The 23,462-nt window shown below is 37.1% G+C and overlaps 1 protein-coding gene across 4 annotated transcripts in view; it reads left to right on the top strand.

Moving 5' to 3' along the window:
* The window catches only part of Sp3 (Sp3 transcription factor), a 48,405-nt gene that overhangs the window by 8,813 nt on the left and 16,130 nt on the right, over nt 1-23,462 (top strand). For 3 of the 4 annotated variants that reach the window (XM_004857693.4, XM_087200499.1, XM_087200514.1), the window contains one exon: nt 1,260-2,619. In XM_004857693.4, the coding sequence (XP_004857750.2) occupies nt 1,260-2,619 (1,360 nt within the window). Of the gene's footprint in view, nt 1-153; nt 404-1,259; nt 2,620-23,462 lie in introns of those variants that run through there. The other variant, XM_021238557.2, reaches the window with a different exon arrangement.

Genomic DNA, 23,462 nt, shown 5'->3' with positions numbered 1-23,462 from the left:
GGCCAGTTAGGGTTACATAGTGAGTTCAAGGGCATATATATAGCCTGGACTATATATAGCAAGACCTTGTCTCCTCTCCCCTTCCCTTTATATGTATGTGTGTTTGTATATACATTTAAAACAATTTTAGATATTAGTGTGTTTAATCCCTTTAAAATAAACTACCATGTGACATTAGTATGTAGGAATTTATTGCTTTGTTTTCCTACATTGGAATTTTCCAATCTTGCCTAACCCATAAACTATTGAGTTGATACCTGAGATTGTAGCAGTGTACCGAATATAAAACATTCATGCCTGGTTTTCTTTTGCAGTTTGTAGGTAAAACCACAGTATGTGTCTCCCAGCTTTCAGACTGTCAAAAAACTTTTCATGCAAGCTTGCTTTACTAAGCAGTCTAAGGGTAATGACTTTTCCTCACTAAGGTTTTTAAAGATCTCTCTCTTTCCTAGTTTTCTTAGACAGGTAATGAGTTTGGTGGCTTGTTAATGGAATAGCTATAGCTATGAGTTTATTCTAGAGTATGTTAATGCATATCATGAAAGAGTAGCCCTAATTGTTTAAAGTTTATAGTAATAATATCCAATTCAACTAACTCGATAACTCTGCACCAATGTTTCTTTTCTGTTCATAAATGGAGTGCGTCTGATTTAGTCATATATTTTTAGTGGCTTGTATATCTTTTAACTCTCCAGTAGTTGAGGTAATATTAATCCCTTCTAGCTACTTCTACCTTGAAAAACACTGTACAACATTACAATTGAGGAAACAGATTAATTTGTGTATCCAGGCTCAGTGGCACATATCTGTATACCCAGCTACTCAGGAGTCTTAAGGGAGGAGGATCACAAGAACACATATATTTAAGATCAGCCTGGGCATAGAGAGACTCTGGCTGTCCACCCTCCCCCACCCCCACTCCCACCCAACCGAACAAAAAGTAAAATAAAAAACATTCTAGAGGGCTGGGGATTTAGCTCAGTGGTTCCACTGCCTGCCTCGCAAGTGCAAGGACCTGATTTCGATCCCCGGTACCAAAAAAAAATTTTAGAATATTCTGGTTAATATTTCCCCTCTCTCCATTTAAATAGGATGGGCTGTCTTTGCAATAACTAACAAAATTAGAGGAAATAATTAAAAATTCAGTGTGTTAAGATGACTTTCATTTTCATGTAGTAGAATTTATACTAGTTTAGAGGTTTGAGTATTGGTTTAAACATACCATAAATATATCACAACATTTTTGTTTTTTCATCCAGACAGGTGATTTGGCTTCTGCACAGTTAGGAGGAGCACCAAACCGATGGGAGGTTTTGTCAGCCACACCTACAACTATAAAAGACGAAGCTGGTAATCTAGTACAGATTCCAAGTGCTGCTACTTCGAGTGGGCAGTATGTCCTTCCCCTTCAGAATTTGCAGAATCAACAAATATTTTCAGTTGCTCCAGGATCAGATTCATCAAATGGTACAGTGTCCAATGTTCAATATCAAGTAATACCACAAATTCAGTCAACAGATGGTCAGCAGGTTCAGATTGGTTTTACAGGCTCTTCAGATAATGGGGGTTTAAATCAAGAAAGCAGTCAAATTCAGATTATTCCTGGCTCTAATCAAACTTTACTTGCCTCTGGAACACCTCCTGCTAGTATCCAGAATCTCATGCCACAGACTGGTCAAGTCCAGGTTCAGGGAGTTGCAATTGGTGGTTCATCTTTTCCTGGCCAAACGCAGGTAGTTGCTAATGTGCCTCTTGGTCTGCCAGGAAATATTACCTTTGTACCAATCAATAGTGTCGATCTAGATTCTTTGGGACTTGCAGGCAGTTCTCAGACAATGACTGCAGGCATTAATGCCGATGGACATTTGATAAACACAGGACAAGCTATGGATAGTTCAGACAATTCTGAAAGGACTGGTGAGAGGGTTTCTCCTGATATTAATGAAACTAATACTGATACAGATTTATTTGTGCCAACATCCTCGTCATCACAGTTGCCTGTCACAATAGATAGTACAGGTATACTCCAACAAAACACAAATAGCTTGACTACTTCTAGTGGGCAAGTTCATTCTTCAGATCTTCAGGGAAATTATATCCAGTCGCCTGTTTCTGAAGAGACACAGGCTCAGAATATTCAGGTTTCTACAGCACAGCCTGTTGTACAACATCTACAACTTCAAGAATCTCAGCAGCCAACCAGTCAAGCCCAAATTGTGCAAGGTATTACACCACAGACAATCCATGGTGTGCAAGCTAGTGGTCAAAATATATCACAACAGGCTTTGCAAAATCTTCAGTTGCAGCTGAATCCTGGAACCTTTTTAATTCAGGCACAGACAGTGACCCCTTCTGGACAGATAACTTGGCAAACATTTCAAGTACAAGGGGTCCAGAACTTGCAGAATTTGCAAATACAGAACACTGCTGCCCAACAAATAACTTTGACGCCTGTTCAGACACTCACGCTTGGTCAAGTTGCAGCAGGTGGAACCTTGACTTCAACTCCAGTTAGTCTAAGCACTGGTCAGTTGCCAAATCTACAGACAGTTACTGTAAACTCTATAGATTCTGCTGGTATACAGCTACATCCAGGAGAGAATGCTGACAGTCCTGCAGGTGAGTCTTAAATGATACGCTACGAAAAGTGCACTGATATGGGAAAAAAATTTTTTTTAACTTTAGGTATTTATCGGTATCAGTCTTTCATTAAAGGTGATAAATATTTCTGTATTTATATGTAAAAGTAGATATTAAAGTATCTTTCAAATTTTTCAAAATTGTTCTATTTTTAAAAGTTTGTAGTTTTTGAAGTTAAGGACTCATGTTTTTATTACACCAGTTACACTCAGTACTTATTTTGACATTGGATCGGTATTGTCAAGCATTACAGAATTTTTATTTGGCAGGTAGTTAGTGTCATGGTTGGCCTTGTGATTTGGGTTGAATATTTTATGCATTATATTTGGTTGGGCAATCAGGTTGGCACAGTGAAAAATATGGCATTGGGAATAAAGAGTAAACTTAGGTAGCTGTCTCATCTACTAGCTAGATGTGTGATTTTGGTCAGGTATTTTTCCTCCCACAAACTCAGTTTCCTCATTCTGTGAAATGAGGTGTTGGAGTAGGTAACCATACCTAGGGTACCTTCTAGACTAAAAATTGTTTGGATTTGTGTTCATGGGCATCACCACATTCATGACAGGGCTGTAATTTGTATGTCTTGTTGCCGGACGGCTCTGATTTGAATTCGATTGTTCCCCTGGGCTTGAACCATGGGTGGTATATGCATAACTTTCCCATCCGGTGGCTTGTACCACTTCTCAGGGAGTTTTTGATTATAATAATGTGAAGAAAGGCACTAATGTAGCAGACCAGATGTCATCATATTACAGTTCTTTAAGGAAAACATTAAAATGGTATAAAAATGTAATGTAGGGCCAGGAATTTAGCTCAATGGTTTCGCTGCCTGTTGCGTAAGCACAAGGACCCAAGTTCGATCCCCGGTACCAAAAAAAATGTAATGCAGGTATAGCAACAGTAAATGCATATTATATATACCAGCAATGGGATGATACTTGTAAGATTTCTATGTTAAAGTTTAGAGAATTAATTACTGATAAACTATTCACAAATACAATTTAATGAAATTTGATTATTGTAATAATTTTAAACTGGTATGAATAATATTAATATTTATATTTGGGCAGTAATTATTCAAGCAACTAATTTGGTCCATTTATAGACGTTTTTATTAGTAAAAAGATCGATGAAAGTGATTAGATCCGTTTGTACCACCAGTGTCAAAGCCACCTGATGGGACAGCCATGTGTATACTACTAGTGGTTTAAGCCAATGGGAAAGTGTTAAGCTTAGCTGGGCTAGAAATATTAGTATTCTTTGGTTCTGTGATAGTGGGCCTTAAATTTAGAAGTGTTAAACTTGGTATGGTGGCGCACACCTGTAATCCCAGCACTCAGGAGGCTGAGGCAAGAGGATTGCCCTGAGTTTGAGGCCAGCCTGGGCTACATAGTTTGTTTAAGCCCAGTCTGAACTATGTAGTGAGAATCTGTCTCAGAAAAACCAAACCAAAACTTAAGTATGCTAGAAATAGCTATTGATAAGTGTGGGTAGAAATTTCTTAAATCTACTCTTTGAATATTATGCAAGAATTAAATAAAGTATTAAAAAGATAGCATCATTTTTACTCTGTTAACATTACACTGTATGTCAAAGTATTATTGAGTGTTTAGTTGTGCACTACAACTTGAATTTTTTTACTGTAACTCTTTGAATTTGGGTGTCTGTAGATATTGTACTACATAGGATAGCCTTCTGGGTCAGTGATTCCAAATTCATTAAGGGCATTTGAGTTAAATTGATTGATTGCAGTAACTTCTGCCATCCATTTGATGATTTATCTTTTTAAATTTCCTTTAGAGAGATTTTTGATGTATGCGTAGAAAATTGAAACTGTCCTGAATTCTTAGATCTGTATTTGGCAATCCCTCTAATTGAATTGGAGTCTTCTGAAGCTGGGTTTAGAGCAGCATTGCTCAGTGTGACTGGTGGAAGAACCCTTTCAGGAGTCTTCATGTTATAGTATTTTTTATAGCAATGCTAAGGAGTTGCTTATTTTATTGTGTTCACACTTTCACTGATGGTGGCTTAAACTTCAAATGTACTATTAGTTGCTGTATTGATGATCATATACTTGGAGCAAAATTCAGTTTTATCAAAGAGTGATCTATATGCACCAGTAAAAATCATTATTTTTACTAAATATTGGCCCTTAAATGCTGTATATCTTTTTAAAAAATAGTTTTATTGGGATATAATTCACGCACCATAAAATTTACTCTGTAATGCATACAATTCAGTAGTTTTAAAATATAGTCACTGAGTTGTACAATCATCATCATTAATTTTAGAACATTTTCATCACCCCAAAAAGAAACCCATACCTATTAGCAGTCATTCATGAACTTCTCTTCCACCCCTGACAGCCTCTAACCTACTTTCTATCTCTTGGATTTGCCTGCTAGTTCATATTAGTAGAATTGTACAATACATGGCCTTTCGTGTTTGCCATCTTTCATGTAGCATAATGTTTTTGAGGTTCATTCATGTTGTAGCATGTATTAGTACTTCATTTCCTTTTGTGACCAGTAATATTCCATTGTATACCAATATTTATCTTTCTGTTGATAAACATTTGGATTGTTTCTACTTTTTGGCTATAGAACAAATATGCTATGACATTTTTGTATCTTTTTTTGGGGTGGACATACATAGTTTCTTGAATGTATACCCAGGGATGGAGTGCTTGGTTTTATGGTAATTCTATGTTTAAATTTTTGAGGAACTGCCAAAAGGCTTTTCCAAAGAGACTGTACCATTTTACATTCTCACCAGCAGTATATGAGGGTTCTGATTTCTCCATATCCCCACCAGTGGTTATTACTGATTTTTTTTGATGGTGTTGAGGTTTGAACCCAAACCTTGAGCATGTGCTAGATAAGTGCTCTCCCACTGAGCTACACATTCCCTGACCATCTTTTGTTTTCTATTTTTTATTTTTTGTTTCTTTTTTTGAGACAGGATCTCACCATGTAGACCAGGCTGGCCCTGAACACTCACTATGTGGCCCAGGCTGGTCTTGAACTTGCAGTGATTGTCCTGCCTTAGCCTCCCAAGTGCTGGGATTACAGGTGTGTGCCACCACGTCTGGCATCTGACCATTTTTTAATAGCCATCCTGGGGGTATGAAGTGGTACCTCCTGGTCTGGTTTTGGTTTTGTGGTGCTAGAGATTGAATCCAGGGCCTCATGTATGCTAAGCAAACAATGTACCACCGAGCTACATCCTTTTTTATTTTTAAGTAGGGGCAGGGATTTAGCTCAGTGTTCCGGGGCTTGCCTCGAAAGCGCAAGGTCCCAAGTTCGATCCACAGTACCAAAAAAAAAAGGGATACTTTTTATTTTTAAGTATGAGATAGGGTCTTGCTAAGTTGCTTGCCCTGACCTCTTGCTTCAGCCTCCTGAGTAGCTGGGATTACAGGCATGTACCAGCAGGGAAGTAACCTTAGTGATAGTGTGCATCTAACATGTGTTGGCCATTAACTCAGTATCCAACACACACAAAAACAGTCCTGAGATCAAAAAGTTGGAAGGCTGCTGGTAAGGTAGCAGCTTTTCTTTTGAGACAGGTTTTTGCTATATAGTACAGGTTGGTCTTGAACTCACTGTGTAGCCCAGGCTGGCCTCAAACTCACAGCGATCCTCTTGCCTCAGCCTCCCAAACGGTAGAATTACAAGTTTGAGCCAATGAGCCCAGCTAAGGTTGACACATTTCCTTTTCTTTTCTTTTTGGTATGGGGATCATACTCAGGACCTCGTGTTTGCCCAAGCAGGCGCTGTCCCGCTGAGCTAAATCCCCAGCCTGGTTGACAAATACAGTCTAAAAATCTGCAAGTTCTCAAAACATTATAAAAACTTTTGAAAATAGTTTTTAGAAACCAGTTTAAAAAGATGTATATGAGGTTATGGAGCTGATATGTTGGTTTTTGAATTTTGTTTTAATTTTGAAGGGATGGGGAAAGGTTTTGAGAAAGTAAAAGCAAATAAAGGTTTTAATGCTGAATGGTGTGCAGCATATTTAGTAATGAAAACAAGAAATTTTCATTTTGAGAATATGAGGTATTGGGAAAACTTTCTCTTGACGTACTGTGTTTAATTGCCAAGAAGAGGACACAGGGTTGGTGGGGCTGAGTGGTAGAGAGTGTGCTTAAATGCACAAGACCCTGAGTTCAATCCACAGTACTCATCCCCACAAACAAAAGATCATTTTAAGATTTTTTTCCTTTAAATTTTTTTTTTTTTTAATCTGTAGCAGGCATAGTATGTCCGGAAGAAAATGCTTAAAAATTTGACATCCTTGGCTTGCATTTTTTGCTAAGTATGAAATTTATGTAACAATTTTCCAAAATAAAGTGGTGCCTCAGTTCACGAACTTAATTCCTTCCACAATTCTGGTCACAAACAGAATTGGATGAAAACCAAATCAAATTCAATGCTTAGGTTCAGTGTTGCCCTTATGGGGAAGTTTGATTTGGTTCTCGTCCAATTCAGTTTGCAACCAGAATCATGGAAAGAAGTTCATGAACTGAAGTACCACTTAAAGGAGAAAGCACTTCTCCCTTCAAGCACACACACCCAGCCACCCGCCCACCCACCCACTCCCGTTTCTGGAATTTATCCTTTTTTAAAAAAAGCTTTCCTGAGAGCTGGGGATTTAGCTCAGTAGCACCAAGCCTGCCTTGAAAGCACAAGGACCTGAGTTCAATCTCTGGTACCAAAAAAAAAAAAAAGCTTTCCTGTAACAAAAATGATCTCTGTTCTGGCTTTTACAGAGTAGTAAATCTGACCTTGGTTTCCTCTTGTGAGACTTTGACTATCTCTTTTCCCTTAGGAGCAGATCCCTGCAACAGAGGAAGGACAAGACTGATAGAATAATATAGGCAAAAGGAGAATGACTTTGGCCAGGTTAATAGGAAAATTGGGAAAGGGTGGGGTAAAGAGGGAATTTTGGCTTTGTTGAATTTGAAGTTTTTATTAGGTAGCCAAGTAGATGGTTTAAGTAAATAGTTGGACTTTTGGGGGATGATAGACTCTCTTGGAACTTTAAAAAAAATGCCATCAACTTGTGTTTATCCTTTACCCAGTTCTACTTCAATTCCTCTGTGTGGGTCTAGGAAAGAATTCCCCAAGAGATTTTGAAGTATGGCTGTATTTTTGAATTACCTAACTTAGTGGAGAATAAGTACAGTAGAGAAGAGGTTGGAAAATAGTACCATTCCAAGTCTGAAATTATTTTTCCACATTTTTCAAATGCAGTGTTAAGCACAGAATCGAAGGTAACTAGTCATGTGAGGTGAGAAGACACCACAAGAAAGAATTAGTAGAAACCATAGAAAAAGACCATTGGAACTAAAATTATCAAACATGGTAAAATTATCAGGACAGTGGTGGTGAACCTATATCATGGCATGCCACAGAGGGCTGTTTGTACCATTGAAAGCTCTGTTTTTCTTTTAATATATGAGTTTTTTCTAAACTAAAACCTCAGGATTCAGGTTTAATTGCAGTGTTAGCACTTATATATAAGGATGACAAAAGATGATCTGAGGGTTGCAAATTGATAAGTTTTAATTGATTGAATGTGTGTTTCTAGGTTGAAATGACATTTGATAGGAGAGGTAGAGAGGTGTGAGAGCTCAGATATATGCTGGGCTCAGGACATATGACCAGAATTGTATGGTTAGAGATTATAGGACCCCCCCCCCCCCCATGTTGGGAGTTGGGAGTTGGGCTCAGTGAGCTTTGAGCTACATCTTCAGCCCTTTTTTTGTTAATTAGGTTTTTTTTTTGGTACGGGGGATCGAACTCGGGACCTTGCGCTTGTGAGGCAGGTGGCATAGGTTCTTAAAATTAATTTAATTAGGTAGTCTTGCAGAGTTCCCTTGGTGGCCTTGAACTCATAAACGTCTTAGCCTCTCAGGTAGCTTGGATTACAGGCATGCACCTCTATGCCTAGCATTAGACATTGAAGTCAGGAGATTAGATAAACTGAAACAAGGGGGTTCATAAAAGGTAGATATTTTGGGAAATTTTGAGGGTTGAGTGGAAATATAAATTAACCGCTCTGTCAGCATCAGTAAGACATGCAGGAAAATGTACATTTTCATTTTCATTTAAGTCTTTTAGAACAATAAGGTTTTAGCGGATAATAGATTTCTTTGGCTCATAGGATTACTCTCTCCCTTGATATCTGGCTTTAGCAAGTTTACTTTGGTATCAGTGGATAGTTTTAGTTTTGGTTTTGTCACCTTATTTTCCTTCAGAAAAATAGCTGTACAGATTGCCTGTCAGTTCTAGATAATATCTACCTCTCCTTTAAAGATTGGTCATTAGTAAGTTAGAGCACTTAACTTCAGTAAGTTTTTTGTGTTTGTTTTTGCAGTACTGGGGAGTGAACCCAGGGCCTCAAATGTGCCATGCTGGGCAAGTGCTCCCCCATCGAGGTATATCCCTAGCCCTGTACCACCGAACTTTAAAACAAAATTTTTTTTTTTTGAGACAGGGTCTTGCTATGCAGTTCAGGCTGCACTGTGTAGCCTAGGCTGTTCTCAAACTTGCAGCAATCCTCCTGCCTCAGCCTCCTGAGTGCTGGGACTATAGGCATGTGCCACCCCACCACACCTGGTTTGACTTACCTTTTACAAGGAGGAATTAACTGCAGTCTACATATATACCAATACATTTTTACCCCTGGGTAACATTTGTTGTTATATTTATGTGAGCTTTTATATAGGTACAACCTAAAAGTATTTGACTCCTAATATTTCATGTAATTCAGCCATAACTATGGGTCCCCAATATGCCAGGATTCTTGAATGCTCAAGTGAAGATGGAATAAAATGTAAACATTTATAGGAGAAAGGAATTTCAGCCTTAGATCTGTGAAACCAGTATTTAGCTGGGATTCTAGATACTGGTTCTTATTTCTTAGATAAAGTAAGCAATTAATCTAGTTTAAAATGGTAGAAAGTTAACTTACAAAGGCTATGAGGAAGTCTTTCTGAAAACTGGTAAAACTGTCTTCAGTTTTTATTAACATTCCTAATTAATTAGTTAAATTTGTTTTGAGGCAGGGTCTTGCTGTTTAGTTCAGGCTGGCCTTGAACTCACTATGTAGCTCTGGATGGACTTGAACTGAGGGTAATTCTGCCTCAGATGCCCTGTTTTGTTTTTTTTCCTTCTCTTTTCCCTTTTTTTTTTTTTTTTTTTTTTTTTGGTGGTACTGAGCCACATCCCCAGCCTGCCCTGTTTATTTTCTTCTGTTGCACTTTTGAGGAACAAATGTGTTCTTTCCCTCCCACCTAATTTTCCTTCAGCCTGCACTTGTTTCAGCAACAGTAATTACTCGGAAACTCTTGGTGTAAGAGAAGTCTTTTTTTTTGTACTGGAAATCGAACTCAAGACCTTGTACTTGCCAGGCAGGTGTGGTGCTGCTGAGCTACACCCTAGGCCCCAAAAAGGGAATTCTTAAAGTGGATTTGAAGTACTTGTTTGCTGAAATGAAGTAAAAGGAATAGTACTTTAGCTTTGTTCACATCTTTTCCATTGCTTTTACCAGATCTTCATAAATTTTATAGAAAGGGAAATTGTATTGCATGGTAAAAATTTTTATTTTCCCTGGAGTTGCTTCTGTGTAGTTAGTAGTAACTGTCAGTGTGTGTGTGTGTGTGTGTGTGTAGAGTGCCAGAGATCAGATTCAGGGTCTTGAACGTCTGTTAGGTGTGCACTCTATCACTGCACTACATCCGCAGCCCCTTTTCTTTTTTAACCCCCTAGTGAGATGGGATCTGTTTCCCAGGCTGGGCTGGTCTTAACTCCCGAGTTCAAGTTCAAGGGATCCTTCTGCCTTAGTCTCCCAAGTGGATAGGACAAAATGTGTGTGCTACCGTACCTGACTCCTGTTTTATTTTGAATACAGGGTTTTACTTTGTAGTGCAGGCTGGCTTTGAGCTCACTATGCAGCCTAGGCTAGTGGACTGAATGTCCTCCTGCTTCAGCCTCCCACGTGCTAGGATTACACGAATGTGCCACCATACCTGGCTCTTCCTTATTTGCTTTTTAAAGCAGGTTTATATTGAAGGAAAAATAGAAAATTAAAAAAGAATTCTTTGAAAACAGTTTGGAAGTCTTAAATAGTTACTTAAAAAATGAGTATAGTAGTCACCAGTGCTGTCTTATCTGATATTTGTGGTTCTTTTCATGGGCACACCAGAGTTGGGTGTCACTGTGTAGTTTGTTTTAGTCATTATGCCTCAGTGACTGTCTGCTCTTATTGTTGATTGGGGACAGCGTGCAATACACCCTCAGCTGACCTGTGATGGTTATAAGTAAAAAATAAACCTGTGTGTAAAGCTACTGCAATTTGAGGGGTTGTTACTATAATTTAATTTTGCCCTGCATGGTTTTATTTGGTAACCACTAGCTTTGTGATGCTCTTGAACACTTGAAATGTACCTGGACTGAATTCAGGGGTGCTGTGAGTATAAAACACACACTACTCTGAAGGGTTAGTATAAAAAAATAGAATGTAAAATATCTCATTAGTAACTTTTATAATGATTGTGGTTCAAATGTAATTATTTTGTACTTAATTGGATTAAACAGTTAATTTTACTGGTTTTTTAATGTAGCTTCTAGAACAGTTTATATACACGACTTGTATTTTATTTCTGTTAGACAATGCTTATTTATAGCCTACTCACATCAAAGAGTAGTGTACTCTGACAAAATAACTATGGTTTGCTGAATGTTTATGTGACACAGAAACATTAGAGTCTGGGGAGATGGGATTCAGAGGAGAAGCCTTGGTAAAAATTTCCTGTAGTAACTTGGAAGGCAAGTAATGTACCCAAAGTATTTGTAGCTTTAGGGAAAGAAATTGGAGAACAACTTGTATTTTAGCTGCCATTGGCTCTATTCAACAAGATACTATAATGAAGAGATAAGTTAGAAAATAATTGGCTCTTTGAAAAGCAGAATCTAGAAATTTGGGGGATTGATTTGTTGGATGAGAAGCAACTGCTTCTCAACTCTAGTAAAAGATGAAACTCAGAAGGCTTTTTTATTTCTCTTTTTTTGAGACTCGTGAGTATTTTATTTTATTTTATTTTTTTGGGTACCAGGGATCGAACTCGGGACCTTCCGCTTGCAAGGCAGGCGCCGGAACCACTGAGCTAAATCCCCAGCCCTCAGAAGGCTTTTTTAGCTAATAATTAAAACTCATTCTTTTGACAAGGATCTATTTAAGGTTATGACCCTCACTTCCATTGTTAAAACTTTGGAAAGGATTAAGGTGACTGGAGTAAAGGTCTGTGGGGGTGTGTGTTTCAGTTTTGATAGGGAAAAGAGAAGTATGAGTTCCCGGCGAAAGCTAGGTAAGCTAAAGTTACAAGTAGAGAGAAGTAGACATGCAGTCTTAAGGGGCAAGAAAGCAAAGAAATGTGGTAAACCTAAGAGGCTTATCTTAGGAAGAAAACTGTGGTTCTAGATGTTGGCACATGGAACCAGCTAGAATCGAATAGATGAGTCCTGTTAAGTTTTTCAGAGAGTTACATAGGCAAAGAAACTACAGGCAAGGACAGAAGTCTGGAAAAGGGTGATTTGGAGAGTTAATGATCTCTCTGCCCCATCCCTTCCTAACTTTTCTACGTGTATGCTTAGAATTGTACTCAGCTGAGGTGGCACACACTGATGTCTGCTTTGCTCTTGGTGGGAGATGATGGATGATAACAGGTAAGGAAAAACTTCCCAGAAGAGGCACAGGGCACAGTGGACTGAGAAATTCCTCCCAAGGATTGGTCAGAGCATTCCCCACTCTCCAAAGCTGAGAGCCCTTGTACCATCTGTTCAGTTGGGTTCATGAACTGCTGTGAACTAGTGAATGTCCTGTTCCTCTTTCTTCTTTTGAATAGGAGTGTAACCTTGTTCTGTTATTTTATACCTCGTGTACATGTGTGTATGTGTTTGTGTATATAAGTAGGTAGACAATTCCATTACATCTAAAATGATACTAAGGTTATTTGTGAATTACCTACAGATCCTGGTCTTCCATCCACTGTGACTAGATGAGATATTTGAGTTACTTTTACCTTCTTTGCAGGGAGAGAATAAGTATATTTTGGATTTAGAAAAAAGTAAATTGAGTATTTGACTTGCAGAGGGACTTGGTAGTCATGATTTTTCATAAGCAGTCTACTTCTCTTCCAAACACATGATAGAATTGCCCTTTCTGTAGTGGTACCTTGGTTCACGAACTTCTTTCCACAATACTGGTCGCAAACCAAATTGCATGAGAACCAAGTCATATTTCTCCATTAGGTCAGCATTGAACATAACCACTGAATTTGATTCTGTCCTCATCCAATTTGGTTTGTGACCAGAATAATGAAAAGAATTAAGTTCATAAACCGAGGTGCTACTATAATTCTTAAAGTTAGGCATGGACACGTGCCTTTTTTTGGCGGGGGGGTAACCGAGGATCAAACTCAGGAATTGGTGCTTTCGAGCCACAAGCACGGTGCTACTGGGTGCTACTGAGCTAAGTCCCAGGCCTGCCACATGCCTTTTTTAAAACCAGTAAAAAAATGTGAGTGAAAGTTTTAAGAGCAATATGTGATTTGCCACAAACCCTTCTACCTTCCTTGGTAAGGGAATCTTTGGAAGAATTCTCAAGTGGAGCCTAGATTCCTGAGGGACTGTTGGGAGCAGATTTCCTCTGTCAGCCTGAATTGGACATGTCAGATTATTGAGAAACTTTTTTGTGTGTGTGTAAAAAGCTATTGACATTTGGGGTTGTTCATATCTTCTTTTTTTTTTTTTTTTTTTTGGTACCAGGGATTGAACTCGGGACCTTGCGCTTTCGAGGCAGGCACTGGAACCACTGAGCTAAATTCCCAGCTCCTGGGGTTGTTTACTATAGCAAACCTACTAGTCCTGATTGATGATTTAGGATATAATTTTGGATGTTCAATATTTGAGTTAAATACATTGAAATTTGAGGACAAAAGAAAAATGTACAAATTCTAAAACTGTCAAGATTTAGCCTTTTGGCTTATGTTCCTTGAAGTAGGTAGTAGTAAATAAGTGCTTTGTTACATAAATAATATGGCAAGGGAGGTAGTTGGGAAAAATAAAGACAGTGATGCTTATAACGGTAACTAGAAGTAAATATTCACTGTGACATATAGGTGTGATTTAGTGGATCATTAAATCATTGTTTTCTCTTTGCTGATCTCAACCCAAATTAGAATTGTTTTCAATCTATAGAAAGTACTGTAAATAATCCTTAGAAAAATAACAATTCTGTCTAACACAAGTTTGAGGAAAAAGGATCATTTTGTTTTGTTTTAAGGCAATTTTTTTTAATGAGTTTTTTTGAAGGAAAGGAAAAGTAGTCTGTAAAGGCTAGCAGGTGGAAGAAAGACAACTTGGGGAAGAGTATTATCTGCAAATCTGAAATAATTTATAATATTGATGTATATCTTTCGTAATTATTCTGAGCTTCTTACCTTTGACTTTATCCTGAATGGTCCTAAAATAAGTCCTCCATTAAGTGGGAAGCAGCAGAGGGGGACAGTTTCTCTCTCTTTTTTTCTTTTTTTCAATAATTGTGGTTTAAAAAAAACCCTACCTACTACTAAATTTACCATTTAATATACAAAATAACCATTTATTTAAATTTAATAAAAAGATAACCTTTTTTAAGTGTTCAGTTCAACAGTTATTCAGATTGTACAGCTGATCTTTAGAACTTTTTAGAACTTTGTTGTCTTGTTGCAAAACTGAAATTCTGTACCTATTCTGTTCCCTGTCGGCCCATGGCAAATTCCTTTCTACTTAGTTTCCATGGTTTTGACTACTTTAGGTGCTTTGTATTTATGAAACCATACAGCTTTTGTCCTTTTGTGCTTGGCTTACACTTAGCCTAATGTCTTTTAGGCTTGTCCATGTTGTAGCATGTAAAAGGATTTCCTTTTTTGAAGGCTGGATAATACCCATTATGGTATGGTATATACTTAAAATTTCTGTATCCTTCCCAGATTTTAAGGTGACATTAATCTTTGATCAAACTGCAGTTAAAATCACATATATTTATGTGTGGGGGAAGCTGACTTAATGCTGCCTTTCCTGTGAACTGGCCTTGGTAAAGAATGGATCTTTAGTAATACCTGCAATGGGTTTTATGTCCCAGTCTCATCTGTTTTAACTGTGTGTTTTTAGGCAAACTAGGTAACCTCTTTGTTTTGTCACCTAAGGGGGAAAACCACTAATCTCAAGGGAGTTGGGAGCTTGTAGTGAGATAATATGTTAAATGCTTACAACAATGCCTGACAAGTAGTAACTCTTGATGTGTTGGCTATCATCATCATCATCTGATAGAGTTGAGCACTCACTGTTCCCTTCATAGATTTATCTAGTCCTTCAGTAGATCAAATAGGTGAGGCAAGTAATTGTTCAGTGTATTAAGTGCAGGTCACATGGTCTTTTTCTCAAATTTTTGCCAAAACTATAAAATGAGGTGATCTGTAAGGCACGTTAGAAAACCAGTCATTTCCAGGTATGTTCATATGTATGTATGTATGTATGTGTATCTTCAATAAGATTTAATAGGAAGAATGATCCTATTAATGTATAATCTAAATGGGTAGAAAAGGTTTTTATAGCCATTTTCCCAGATAATCTGGAAAGGTGTTATTAAAAAAATGGAAGATGAACAAAAGATTAATCTTAATTTGGGGAAACAGACAGTCATAAAGTAATGATCCAATTTAAGGAGATGGAGTTTGTGGAAAGAGATTGCTTAATGTCAAAACAGATAATATGGCGTATTTATTTTTTGGTAGTGTTTGGTAAGAGTAAAATTTGGTTTTAAAAATTGGCCCCTAAAGTGTTAATGTCTTTAGATTAAACTAGTGAAGTTATGCTTTTAGGAACCCATGTTTATAATTTAGAATTATCCTCTTAAAAGCTGGAAAAAAAATCTTTTTGGTAACTCTGAAACATCCATATGAATTTGAATATTTATGAAAATCTGCACAATATATGAGATCTTGTAGGACTATGCTGTAATTCTATTAGGTGGTTTTTATGGCAGGTGACTCTAATTAAAGGGAAAATGTAAATAAACTTTTAGAATCAAATGAAGTAATTTCATCAGTGCTTAAAAAATTGAAGACAGAGACTGAAAGACTTTGATAAGAACAACAAAATCCTAATGATATGCTATTGATAAAGGAGAATGTCTCATTTTATCAACAGCACTCTAATTCATATTTATCTAGTGTTAGCTATTTAAATTAAAAATGCATCTTCCAGTCTTGATAAACCAGTTAAGAATTTACCTTAAATATTCTGTTAGCTGTATTGATAAAAAATTAGCAACTAGTTTTAGGAACAGGTATTTAGGATTTTTTTTCTGGTAATATTTTAAATAAAAATCTAGGCATGCCCTGAGCTATTAATACTTTTTTGTTTTTTGAGACAGGGTCTCTCTTGGTAGTTCCGGCTTGCAGCAATCTTGCAGCAGTCCTGCCTCAGCCTCCTGAGTGCTGGGATTATAGGAGTGCATTGATACTTCACTAATATTGAAAGTCTTATTTCTGTAGTCATATTGTAAGCTTGTGTATTCATTTCATCATTTAAAAGTGCTACCACACCCAGCAAGGAACCACACATTTTGAGATGGAGTACAGACATCATAAAAAAACCAGTTGCTGTTGGTTTGTAAAGTTCTTAAATATGATGTTTGAATTTCTGTCATTTTAAAATTTTACATTTAAATTGTTTTTCCTCAAATACCAAAAATCATTTAAATAAGCATATTCACTTTTTATACTGCGAATATTATTACTCAAAGGCTAGTTTACAATATTTCAGGTACTCTTACGTGTTAAATCTACTTTTGTTGTCTAATCTAGGAAATTTACTGGCAGTTTATAATGTTTGCTGTGTTAGTTTTCCACCGCTATATAGCAAATAATTGAGATAACCAACTTACATAAATAGAAAAGGTTTACCTTGGCTCACAGCTTTGGAGGTTCCGATCCTGTGATCATTTGGCTTGCTTTGAGTGAAACCCTAAGTACATCATTGGAGGAATGCATGGTGGAACAGAACCACTCATTTCATGTTTGGGAACTAAAAAACAGGACAAGCTGGGCTCTCGCTAGCTCCCCCTCTTAAAAAGATTCTTCTACTTTGCAGTAGTGCCACTCTGGAGAATAAACTATCAGTTTGGTTTCACAGCAAAACTCTTGGAAAGAGTTGGTTATACTTGTCTTTCTATTCCTTGAATCTACTGTTCTCACGTCACTGAAACAGCTCTTACCAAGATTAAGAGTTGGAGGGAGCAGGGAGGCATGGGAGGAGAAGGGAACCAAAAAGAAAATTAAGATGTGTTATGTACACGTACCAACTCCCCCGCAATGATTGTAATCATTACATACTAATAAATAGACAAAAAATTACCATTATCAACATTGTTACATCTGAAAGTAATTTCTTATTTTTAATTTTACTTACCAGGCATTTTGATATGGTAATAGTCTCCAAATGATTTCTTCATTTGACTTCTGGGTACCTGTTTCCTTCTTCACTACCCAGTGTTTATCTCCTCTGCTTGTTCATTTCAAAGAGCACCAGGGTTTTTGTCTGCTTTAGGTTCCGTGTTCCTCTAAATACCAGCTGTATATGCTAGTGATACCCAAATTTATATTGACAGGCCAGTCTTCTACTTTAGCTCCAGACCCATCCCACTGTCTGATCAGTGTCTGTTTGTTTTCTTATTTATTTAATATTTTTAAAAATAAATTTTATTTTATCCATTTCCCCCCTTACTGATCAGTGTCTTCATCTGGATATTTAAAAAGTATCTCAAAACTTTCATATATAAAAATAGGCTCCAGATTGGCCCTCCTCCACTACAACTTTTTTTTTCTTTTCTGGTACCTGGGGATTGAACTCAGGACCTTGCGCTTTCGAGGCAGGTGTGGAGCCACTGAGCTAAATCCCTAGCCTCCCCTTTTTTCTTTTATTACACATTTTTCATTAGTACCATACATTTGCAATACTTAATGATTAAATTTATCGTGGAGAGTTTGTGCATGTGTATAACACATCTCAATTCTTTTTGATCCCCTTCCCATTCCTCCCTGAACTCTCTTCTAACTCTTGGGTTTTTGAGACAGGGTCTCGCTTTGTAGTTCAGATTGGCTTTGAACTCAGTATGTAGCCTAGGCTGGCCTCTAATTTGTGATTCTTCTGCCTCAGCCTCCCAAGTGCTGGGATTACAGGCATGTGCTACCACACCCAGCTTCCAACTCTTGATCCCCTTCCCATTTGAAAAAGCTCTATTTCCATTTTTTGATTCTTTAAAATTATTTCTCCCTTCCTTCCCTAGCCCCTCTATCTTTTGTTCCTCTTCCCATTTGAAAAAGATTTTCATACTTCCTATTATCTGTTCTTTATTTTTGCTATTTACAGTATAAGGTTTCTCATCAAGAGAAACCATGCAGTATTTATTTATGATGCAAAACATTTATTGCTACATTTTAGATATACATAATGATAATATTCATCATAGGGAATTTGTACCTGTACATGATATATCTTGCTGCTACTTTTTTTCCCCCATTCTCTTTCCCTCCCTTCAACCCCTCAGTCATGCAGTATTTAAACCTGTGTCTCATTTATTTCACTTAACATTATGGTCCCAAGGTGTGTCCATTTACCTATGAATGCCTCCAGTTTATCCTTCTTTATGGGAGAGTAGTAGTCCCTTGTGCATAAATATCACAGTTTTAAAATCCATTTATCTGTTGATGGTCATTTAGGCTATTTGCAAGATTTAGCTATTATGAATTATGCTTCTGTAAATATGGGTATGCATATAATACTGTAATATGACTAACTCTTCTGGGAAGACTCCTAGAAGGGCAGTAGCTGGGTCAAATGGAATTGGAGGAATCTCCATACTGATCCATAGTGGTTATACTAGTTTATATTCCCACCAACAGTGTATAAGGAGCCTCCGCCACTGCCTTACCAGCATTTGTTATTATTTGATTTCTTGATGATAGCTATTCTTTCTGGAGTAAGATATTATTTCATTGTTGTTCTAGTTTGCATTTCTCTAATGGCCATCCATGTTGAACATTTTCTCATGTATTTATTGGCTGTCTATTTTTCTGAGAAGTGTCTTCATTTCAGATGCCCAGTTTTTGATTGGTTTCTATTTTTTGGGGGGGGGTCTTATTTTTTTTGAGTTCTTTTTATATTCTAGATATTAGTCCTCTGAGGAATAGCTGGCAGAAAATTTTTTCCCCTTCTGCAAGTTGTCTCTTCACACTGTTGGTTATTTCCTTTGATGTGCAGAAGCTTTTTAATTTGATATGATGGTATTTGTTGATTCTTGGTATTATTTCTTAAGACATTGTAGTTCTGTTCAGAAAGTCCTTACCTACACTTAATGTGTTCTAAGAGTTTTACATATTTCATCTTCCAGCAGATTTGTTTCTATTGTTTCTATTTTAACATTTAGATATTTGATCCATTTTGATTTTAGTTTAGTACATGGTGAGATATATGGGTCTAGACTCAATCTTCATGTGAGTATTTAATTTTCTCAGCACCACTTATTAAAGAGGCTATTTTTCCTACAGTATATGATTTTGGCCCCTTTGTCGAAGATCCAATAGTTGAATGTGTTTGGGATTGTTTCTGCTTCCTCTGTTCTGTTCCATTGATCCACGTGTCTGTTTTTGTGCTAGTACCATACTGTTTTTATCACTGTGGCTTTATAATGTAACTTCAAATTTGAGATTGTGATACCTTCTGCTTTGCTATTGTTACCCAGAATTGGTTTTCCTGTTCTGGGGCTCTTCTGGTTTGGCACACATTTTTGGATTGTTTTTCTAGGTCTGTGAGGAATGCTTTTGGTATTTTGATTGACGTTGTATTAAATCTATATATGAATTTTGGAAGTAGAGCCATTTTGACGATATTCTGTCCATCCAGGAACATGAGATATCTTTTTATTTTCTGATGTTCTCTTTGATTTCCTTTTTCAGAATACTATATTTTTCATTGTAGAGGCCTTTTAATTCCTTGGTTAAGTTAATTCCTAAATATTTAATTTTTCTTGATGCTATTGTGAATGGTATTGTTTTACGAATTTCTCAGTGAGTTCATTATTATGTATAGGAATGCTCTTGACTTTTTATCCTGCTTACTTTGGTTATTATTCTAGGAGTCTTTCAGTGGTAGTTTTGGGGTCTTGTTAAGTACAGGATCATGTGAAAATAATGATACTTGGACTTCTTCCTTTTGTATACCCCCTCCCCCTTTTTGGTGTTATGAGACAGGATCTTGCTATGTAGTTCAGTCTGTCCTTGAACTCACAGTGATCCTCCTGCCTCACTCAGCCTCCCAAGTGCTGGAATTACAAGTGTGCCACTATGCCCAGCTTCATATACATAATCTTTTTATTTCTTTCTCTTGTTCAATTGCTCTGGCTAATGTTTTGAGGACTGTGTTGCTGATTTTAGAGGGAAAGCTGTCAGTTTTTACCCATTTAATATGGTCATAGGTTTGTCATAAATGGCTTTTATTAGATTGGGATATTGGATTTTGTAGAAGGCTTTTTCTACATCTGTTGAGATAATCATGTGATTTTTGTCCTTGCTTCTATTTATGTGATGAATTACATTTATTGATTTGCATATGTTCAACACTCCTTGCATTTCTGGGATGAAGCCTACTTTGCCGTGGTGTATGATCTTCTTGATAATTTGTTGCATTCTGTTTGCCAGTGTCTGGTTAGAATTTTTTATCTGCATTTATTAGAGAGATTGGCCTGTAATTCTCTTTTTTGGTTGGAACCTTGTCTAGTTTTGGAATCAGTATTGCTAGCTTGCAGGAATGACTTTGGGTGTACTCCTTCTCTTTCAATTTCATTAAAGAGTTTGAGGAGTATTGGCATGTTAGTTCTTCCTTGATGTTCTTGTAGAATCTGGCAGTGAATCCATCAGGTCTGTGCTTTTTTTAGTTGGTAGGTTTTTTTATTACTGCTTTGATTTTATTGCCTGTTACTGGATTATTCAGGATTTTAAAGTCTTGGTTCAATTTTGGTAATTCATATGCATCTAGGAACTACTCCATTTCTTCTGAGTTCAGTTTATTGGCCTATAGGTTTGTGAAGTAGCTTGTAATAATCTGGATTTTAACAGTGTCCATTGAGTTTGCATTTTTTCATTTCTTTTTTTTAGGGGGCGTGCACTGGGGATTGAACTCAGGACCTTGTGCTTGCGAGGCAGGCATGGCTCCACTGAGCTAAATCCCCGGCCCTCACTTTTTTAGTTCTAATTGCATTGATTTGTGTCTTTCCTTTTTTTGATAAGATTGTCTTAAGGGTTTGTTTTTGTTTATTCTTTCAAAGAATCAGGTCGTTGATTCATTATTCTTTGTATTGTTTTAGTCTCCATTTTATTGATTTCTGCTCAGATCCTTATAATTTCCTTCTTTTATGCTACTTCTGGATTTGGACTGTTGATTCTCTATGACCTTGAGGTGCATCGTTTGGTTATTTTTTTTGGACTCGCTCTGTTTCTGTGATGTGGGCATTCACAGCTATAAACTTCCCTCTTAGGACTGCTTTCATTGTGTCCCATAAGTTCTAGTATGATGTACTGGAATTATTTAATTTTAGGAACTTTTATTTTTTTCTTAATTTTTTTTTGTGACCCACTGATTATTCCAGAGTGTGTTGCTTAATTTCCATGCATTTGCATGATTTCTGTGGTTCCTTTTGCCATTTATTTCTAGTTTCAGGCTGGGGATTTAGCTCAGTGGTGCTGCGCCCGCCTCAAAAGCACAAGGTCCTGAGTTTGATCCCCAGTACCAAAAAAGCAAAACAAAAAAACAAGCTGTCTAGTTTCATTGCACTATGATCTGATAGTATGCATGGTAAAATTTCAGTTCTTTTGCATTTTCTTAAGCATGCTTAATTTGCTAAAAGTGATCTATTTTGGAAAAAGTTCCATGTGCTGCCAAGAAAAATGTGTATTCTGTTGTTCTTGTTGGGTGGAATACTATATATATATATATCTATTAAATCCATTTGTTCAAAAGTTTGGTTCAGCCAGCTGTGGTGGTGGATGCCTGTAATCCCAGCACTTGGCAAGATGAGGCAGGAGGATCACTGTGAATTTGAGGTCAGCCTGGATTACCTAGCAAGACCCTGTCCAAAAAAAAAGCCAGGGATTTAGCTCCATGGTTCTGCCTCCTGCCTTGAAAGCGCATGGACCGACCTGAGTTCGATCCCTGGTACCAAAAAAAACAACTTTGGTATTTCTTTGTTGTTGTTTTGTTTAGTTGATCTTTTTGTAATAGTGGGTTATTGCGTTCCCCCCTATAATTATACTGATACTTACCTGATCTTTTAGGTCCAGTAGTGTTTGTTTTATGAAGTTTGGTGCACCATTGTTTTTGGTGCATATGTTTATAATTGTTATCTCTCCCTGTTGAATGGTTCCCTTAACCAATATGTAGTGACCTTCTTTGCCTCTTCTGATCAGTTTTGGCTTAAAATCCAGTTTGTCTGAAAATAGAGTAGCTACCCCTGCTTATTTTCAAGTTACTGTTGCATAAAATGTTGTTTTCCATCCTTTGACTTTCAGCCTATGAATTCCTTTTTGGGTTAAATGTGTTTCTTATATTACTGGGTCTTATTTCTTTTGTTTGTTTGTTTTTTTTTGGTACCCGGGATTGAACTCGGGTCCTTGCGTTTGCGTGGCAGGCGGCAAAACCACTGAGCTAAATCTCCGGCCCTGGGTCTTATTTCTTGATCCATTCTGCTAATCTATGTCTTTGGCAAATTGAGACCTTTCACATTGATGGTTATAACATATAGGTATTAACTTATTCCTGTCATTGTATTATTTTATTGTTGCTGATTCCCTGTTTTCCTTTCTTTTTTTTCTTTTGGTACTGGGGATCGAACTCGGGTCCTTGCGCTTGTGCAGCAGGCAGTGAAACCACTGAGCTAAATCCCTGGCCCCCTGTTTTCCTTTCTACTTTAATTCCTTGCCCTTCCTGGTATGTTTGTTCTATTGGGCCTTTTGGCACAACTTTCTATCTACAGTGTACTCTTAGTTAATGGCACCTGGTCTTTCTAGTTGCTTAGGGCAGAAACCTTTAAAGCATCTTTAATTCTTTTTTGTTCTCACATCTCATACAGTAACCTGTTATCAAATCTTTTAGCAGCTATCTTTGGTTCTACTTTAAAAATGTTTCCTGGGTGGCTTCATTGTACTACCTCCTTGCCAAAATCCTAATTTTAGGTCACTGTCATCTTTTGCTTTAATAATTAAAGTAGCCTCCTACAATAGTCTCCTTGCTTTTTTCCTTGCCTCCCAACACACACAGCATCTGAAGTGATCCTGGATTTATTTTAATAAAATGCAATCCAAGTTTTAATATGTTTTTCAATCCTTCATAGCTTTCCTCAGAATAAAATGTAAATGCCTTAAAATAGCCTACAGGGTAATTACATAGTTGCTTGTAACATCATGTATGATACCCCCTGTTATTTTTTTTTAACCTCTGTGAGCTTTAATACTGCCCTTCCTCTACATTCATTCTACTTTAGTGACACAGATTTCCTTACTTATCTCAGAACATAACAAGCACATATCCGGCTTGCTTTTCTTTTTCATTTGACTATACAGCTCTATTGCTTTCTTTAGGTTCAGTGTCATTACACTGGCAGAAGCTTTTTCTGTGTGTGCTGTTTCAAGTAGCAGCTGTTGATTCAGTTCAGTGTGGTGG

Source organism: Heterocephalus glaber, unplaced genomic scaffold (genome assembly GCF_053883595.1).
Source record: "Heterocephalus glaber isolate CG9 unplaced genomic scaffold, H.glaber_assembly_v1.0 deba00000347, whole genome shotgun sequence".
Lineage (NCBI taxonomy): Eukaryota > Metazoa > Chordata > Mammalia > Rodentia > Bathyergidae > Heterocephalus > Heterocephalus glaber.
This window is presented reverse-complemented; position numbering and strand designations above follow the sequence as displayed.